This window comes from Hippopotamus amphibius, chromosome 6 (assembly GCF_030028045.1).
Source record: "Hippopotamus amphibius kiboko isolate mHipAmp2 chromosome 6, mHipAmp2.hap2, whole genome shotgun sequence".
Taxonomy (NCBI): Eukaryota; Metazoa; Chordata; class Mammalia; order Artiodactyla; family Hippopotamidae; genus Hippopotamus; species Hippopotamus amphibius.
In genome coordinates, this window is record NC_080191.1 from 141,666,042 (window position 1) to 141,672,475 (window position 6,434).

General features: G+C 45.9%; 1 protein-coding gene across 1 annotated transcript; it reads left to right on the forward strand.

Moving 5' to 3' along the window:
* The first annotated feature begins 783 nt into the window (after window positions 1-783).
* LOC130855681 (GDP-fucose transporter 1-like) lies at window positions 784-2,813 on the forward strand. Its single transcript, XM_057739592.1, is given in 2 exon segments — window positions 784-1,325; window positions 1,327-2,813. Coding segments are annotated over 2 exon segments (1,086 nt in total). The 5' UTR covers window positions 784-1,116; the 3' UTR covers window positions 2,204-2,813.
* Window positions 2,814-6,434: the final 3,621 nt, after the last annotated feature.

Here is a 6,434-nt window from a genome sequence, read left to right on the forward strand (position 1 = left end):
GTTGAAACCTCTACACTATCATTGCCCAAGATCCTTATATCCAAAACAGTGCTCTCCTCTGAGGGCCCTTGAGATCCCTACCAGGACAGAAGTCTTCACAAAGATGTGACTTATGCATGAGCTTAGAACATCTCTGTGCTTGCTCCAAAGGCGCTGTTATTGCTGTCTTAAATTGCTCATCAATATTTGAAAAATTATTTTGCATTGAGCTCCACAATTCTGTAGTCAGTCCAGCCTCTCTATCAATGATGTCTCTAATTAGGAGTGAGATACATACATTTCTGATTTATATTTTTTCTAATTATTTCATTGATAAAACCAAATGAGAATATTTTGTCTCCTACAAATAAATTAATCATTTTTAGTAATCTTTTGCTTATCTGATCAGACTTTAAAACTTTTACCTTTGGTAAATATTTGCCTTGTTATTAACAACTCTAGCATTTGTTACTTTTTGTTGAACAACTGTAGGAGGGGAAATCCACAGAGAAGTTCAGAGGGAAGAGCATGAGCAGTTTCCCTTTGGAATGGACCCAGCTTCCCTTTACACCAGTTGTGTGTAATAAATCAGTTGGGGCCGCGGGGCCGACGGGGCTGGTGCCGGGCGGGACCGCGCGCCCCGGGCTGGTACCGGACGGGCCTCCTCCCGCCCCCGAGCGCCCGGGCCCCCGCCCGCGCCCTCTGCCCCACCCCGCGCGCAGGCCTGCCGGCTCCCTGCCCGCCCCGGCTCTCCGCGCCCCTGCCCCGCGCGCTTCTCTGGCTCCTTCGCCCTGCGTTCCTCCGCCTCCCTTCCGTTCCTCCCCGCCCCGCCCCGCCACCGGGCTCCAGCCGGCTGGGCCCCAGCCTCTTCCCCGCGGACACGTCCCCTCTGTCCAGCCTTAGCGTGCCCGTCGCCTCTGCCCTGTGTCCTGTCTCATGAACCCCCTCAGGGTGGGAGCAGGTTGTGGGGCTCGCCCCGGAGCAGACCCTCTCCATCCAGGAGAAGGGTGGGAGGCCTCCGGGCCACCCGCCACGTGACAGATGAGGACTTGAGCTTGCAGAAAGCAGAAGCGAGCTCCCTGCCCTGAACTCCAGGAACTCAGTCTGGCTGTAGGGTGACCCGGCTCCTCTGCTACCATGAACAGGGCCTCTCTGAAGCGGTCAAGGATCCTGCACATGGCACTGATGGGGACTTCCGACCCCTCCGCAGAGGCAGAGGCCAGCCAGGAGAAACCCTTTGTGCCGCGGGCACTGCAGATCGCACTGGTGGTCTCTCTCTACTGGGTCACGTCCATCTCTATGGTGTTCCTTAACAAGTACCTGCTGGATAGCCCCTCCCTGCGGCTCCATCTTCGTCACCTTCTACCAGTGCCTGGTGACCTCGCTGCTGTGCAAGGCCCTCAGCTCGCTGGCCACCTGCTGTCCTGGCACCGTGGACTTCCCCACCCTGCGCCTGGACCTCAGGGTGGCCCGCAGCGTCCTGCCCCTGTCGGTGGTCTTCATTGGCATGATCAACTTCAATAACCTCTGCCTCAAGTATGTGGGTGTGGCCTTCTACAACGTGGGCCGCTCACTTACCACGGTCTTCAATGTGCTGCTCTCCTACCTGCTGCTCAAGCAAACCACCTCCTTCTATGCCTTGCTTACCTGTGGCATCATCATCGGTGGCTTCTGGCTTGGCGTGGACCAGGAGGGCGCAGAGGGTACCCTGTCTTGGACGGGCACGCTCTTTGGCGTGCTCGCCAGCCTCTGTGTCTCGCTCAACGCCATTTACACCAAGAAGGTGCTCCCCGCAGTGGATGGCAGCATCTGGCGCCTGACCTTCTACAACAACGTCAATGCCTGCGTCCTCTTTCTGCCCCTGCTCCTGCTGCTGGGGGAGCTCCGGGCCCTCTACAGCTTCCCCCAGCTGGGCAGCGCCCACTTCTGGGGCATGATGACGCTGGGCGGCCTGTTTGGCTTCGCCATCGGCTATGTGACAGGACTACAGATCAAGTTCACCAGTCCCCTGACCCACAACGTGTCCGGCACGGCCAAAGCCTGTGCCCAGACGGTGCTGGCCGTCCTCTACTACGAGGAGACCAAGAGCTTGCTCTGGTGGACGAGCAATATGCTGGTGCTGGGCGGCTCCTCCGCCTACACCTGGGTCCGGCGCTGGGAGATGCGGAGGCTTCAGGAGGAGCCCCGCCCCAAGGAGGACGAGAAGGGTAACATGGAGGTGTGAGCTGCTCCGGAGACCCTGGGATGTCCCGGCCTGGCCCAGGGAGGATGCCCTGAACGCAGGGAAGGCGTCTCTGCACCCAGAGACAGTGGCCTTACAGACCTGACGGTAATCTGCTGGTTGAAATGGAACCAGTGTTTCCAAGTGACGTCAGAAAGTTGCCAAACCTGTCTCAACCCCCTTTCCTATTTCTGGGTGTTTGTCCTCCCCTAGGGAGAAGGGGCCCCCATGGGAAGAGCCAGTTGGGTTCTCTGGAAGAGCGCCAGGTCTCCGGGAGGAGGAGAGGGGCAGCACCCCTTCCTGTCCCCCTTCCAGGGCCTTCTACCTCCACATGACCTTTGGGGTTGGGGACAGGCCACAACCTTTAAGGGACAGTATTGGCGAAGCCATTAAGTCTTCACTTGGCCTCAGGGGAGATGGGGGTGTGACCCCACCACAGGCTTCGGTTTGGGGGAACCTCACGCCTCTGTGCCCCGGGCAGGCAGCACAGCCTTGGCCCCCAAACCGGCCTGCCTTTGGAGGAAAGCGTGGGCTGGGCTGAGGGCGGAAGTGGACAGACATTCCCTCTTCTCTGTACTGAGACCAGCAGGCCCCGTGGAGGGGGCGGAGGATCCGCAGCCCCCAGCCTGGCCCTGGCCGCTGCAGGGGCTGCTGGGAGTGCGCCGCATCAGGGAAAGCGCCCTTTTCCGGCTGCCGTCTGCACCCCGTGCTTCCGCTGTTTGAACGGTGGAACTACCTGTCTTTTACGGGTTGAGCAGGGTCATCACCACCCTCCCGCTGTCCCCGACACCAGTTTTGCCTGCATCACTCCCTGCCCCTGAGGGGCAGGTACAACTGCCTCCCAGGGGCGGAGCCAGGGGGCTGCTTTGGCTTCTCCCAACTCTGCCTCCCACCTCAGCTGTGCTGGGCCCCCCAGGATCCAGGTCCTTGTGGGGCAGGTGTTGTAACCCGATCTTGGTGAAGGTGTTACACCAACGATTACAAACTTCCCTGAGTTTAGGGCCGAAAGATCCTTCCCTTCCCGTCACCACACCCTCCAGGCCTCAGGGTGGCTTTTGCAACTCCTGTCCCTTCTGTTGGGTGTTTTGTTCCACCCAGCTCCTCGGGTAACTCCTGATGTTTTCAGTCCCTGTAACAAAAGGCTGGGGAGAATGGGTCTTCTCACGACCACTCTCTTCCAGTCCCCCGTGACCCCAGGTGGTTTCTAATGAAGTTGGGCCCGATGTGCTGAATTATGTGTGATTTAATTAAAATCTGAGTAAGAAAAAAAAAAAATCAGTTGTTTTTCTGTGTAGCTGAAGTCAAATGTTAAGTAAACTTTTAGATGTTAAACACCGCAATGGACCAGAAAGCCAGAAATTTAAATCACCTATTATGTTTTATTTTAAAAATGGAGCTTACCTTTAAGCTTTTATCTTTATGGATACTATCTTTTATAACCAAACTTTCACAAGTATAGAACTTAGATTTCCCATTCTATGTCTTTTTTGCAAATATTATACATATGAGTTTGTATACATATTATACAATATATAAATATTATATGTGTGTGTATATATATATAGAGAGAGAGAGAATTAAGTTATTTAAAAATGTACTGACTCCCCCTTCTAAGTGCTGTGATGCATTACAAAAGCTGTTCTTTGAGAATTTTTTAATGTTTTGGGGAAAAAAACTTTATTTTCCAATTTTTACCTCCTTGCCTCAATTGTGTGGAAGAATCTAAAATAAAACATTCAGTAGATAATCACATTAGTACAATGTAATTCTCCCTATCTAAGACTGAGTCACCTCTCTTTTACCCAAAGCATAATGTAATATGTTAATTCCTAAGATATTCTCTATATAATTTGCAAGTTTAGTGAGTGGTCTTTCCCCTGGTTGTCAAATTGTAAAGAATAATGCTGGGTTTTGTTATAGCTCAACATGCGATGTATGTTTAACAATAAAATGTACATTTTTGAAAAGGCATAAACCTTAGAGTAATCTATGCTTCTTTGTAAAAAATAATACCCAGGATATTTATAATAGTTCTTTTAGAACCATCATAAGGAACATAAGTAGGTTTGGATACAGTAAAGCACAGACTTATGGACTATTTCTCACAGAGTTTTCTAAGGCAGAAATGAGTGCATATATTCTGTTCCTTGAGCAAAATGTAGCAACAATAAAATACATTAATACCAAGTGCCATTAATTTATCCTTCTGGGTTTTTACATGACAAATGGGTTAGGATATAAGACTTGTTTCTTATTTTAAAAAAAGGTAAATGTGGTAACCATGAAGTAGTTCTCTATCCATAAATTAATAATATTTAAAAGATTCATTTTAAGCACCTTTTAAAATTAGAAATCTGTTTTCTAGTAGAAAGCAATCTGTACTTGATAAATGATAATAAAGATATATAATTTTTTAAGAAAAGAGGTACAATGCAAGCTCCTTTACAGGCATTATCTCAACTTCTCTTTTTTTTAATTGAAGTGTAGTTGATTTACAATATTATATTAGTTTCAGGTGTACAGCTTAGTAATTCAATATTTTATTAGATTATACACCATTTAAAGTTATTACCAAATAATGGTTATATTTCCATGTTCTATACAATATATTCTTGTTGCTTATTTATTTTATAAATTTTAGTTTGCATCTCTTAATCCCCTACTCCTTGCCCCTCCCCCCCTTCCCTCTCCCCACTGGTAACCGTTAGTTTGTTCACTATATCTGTGAGTCTGTTTCTGCTTTGTTATATTCATTTGTTTGTTTTATTTTTAGATTCCATATATAAGTGATAATAATAGAGTATTTGTCTTTCTTTGTCTAACTTATTTCGCTAAGCATAACATCCTCTAGCTTCTTCCATGTTGTTACAAATGGCAGAATTTCATCCTTTTTGTGGATGAGTAATACTCCATTATATATATACATATATACTAGATCTTCTTTATCCATTTATCTGTTGATGGACACTTAGGTTGCTTCCATATCTTGGTTATTGTGAATAGTGCTGCTATAAACATTGGGGTGCAGGTATCTTTTTGAATTAATGTTTTGTTTTCTCCAGATATACACCTAGAAATGAAATTTCTTGGTCAAAACGGTAGTTATAGTTTTAGTTTTTTGAGGAAACTCCATATTATTTTACACAGTGGCTGCACCAATTTACATTCGCATGACAGTGTACTATCAGGGTTCTATTTTCTCCACATCCTTGCCAACATTTGTTATTTGTAGGCTTTTTGCTGATAGCTGTTCTGACAGGTGTGAGAGTAAAACAGTGGTTTACCAAGGGTTGGGGAAGGGGGAAATGTGAAGTTGTTGATCAAAGTGTACAGTGTCAGCTATGTAAGATAAATAAGCCCTAGAGATCTATTGTACAGCACAGTACTTATAGTTAACAAATACTGTACTGTTTACTTAAAATTTTGCTGAGTGGATAGATCTTATATTAGGTGTTCATGTCACAAAAAAGCAAAGAGGGTAGGAGGAAAGTTTTGAAGGTGATGAATAAGTTTATGGCATTAGTTATGGTGATGGTTTCATGAGCGTATATATGCTTATCAGAATATCTCGCTGTTTATGTCAAATATGGTAGCCTTTCGTATATCAATTATAACTCAACAAAGTATTTTTTAAAAGATTTATCAACTTTATAGCTTTATTTTACTTATAAATTAACACAAGAGTAATTTGTTCTTATATTTCAATATGTTACAAATTTAGTGTGCATGAGTCTGCACTCTCTAAGCCCAAATAACACAGGAGCACAAAAAGATTGATTTTAAACCCCTGAAATACTGAGAGAGAGTTCCTATTCTGAGGCCAATTTGCTAGGTAGGGTAATTAATAATTCTGTAGAAATTCTCAACAGTAACATTAGTCACATTTTTTTGGAGAAACATCAACTTCACCTTATATGTACTTCCAAATTTCAATTAGAAATATTAGTAGTGAGAGGATTTTGTCTCTCTCCTGTCTCTTTATTCCCTCTTTTTCTTTTCCCATCTTCCATCAATTACCCAAGCATAGATAAGGTTTAAAGCAGAGACCAGAAATGGAAAAAAGCAATTCCATGTAAATTGGTATTTACAGTGATACACAGGGATAAATGAAAATAGGAAGAATCCAAAGGCTGAGAAATGATGGAATTAAAGCGGTGCGTCTGTTGCTATTTGATTGGTAGTCACCAACATATAAATTGATACATTAGATTGCCTATGGAATGAAGAGACCAAT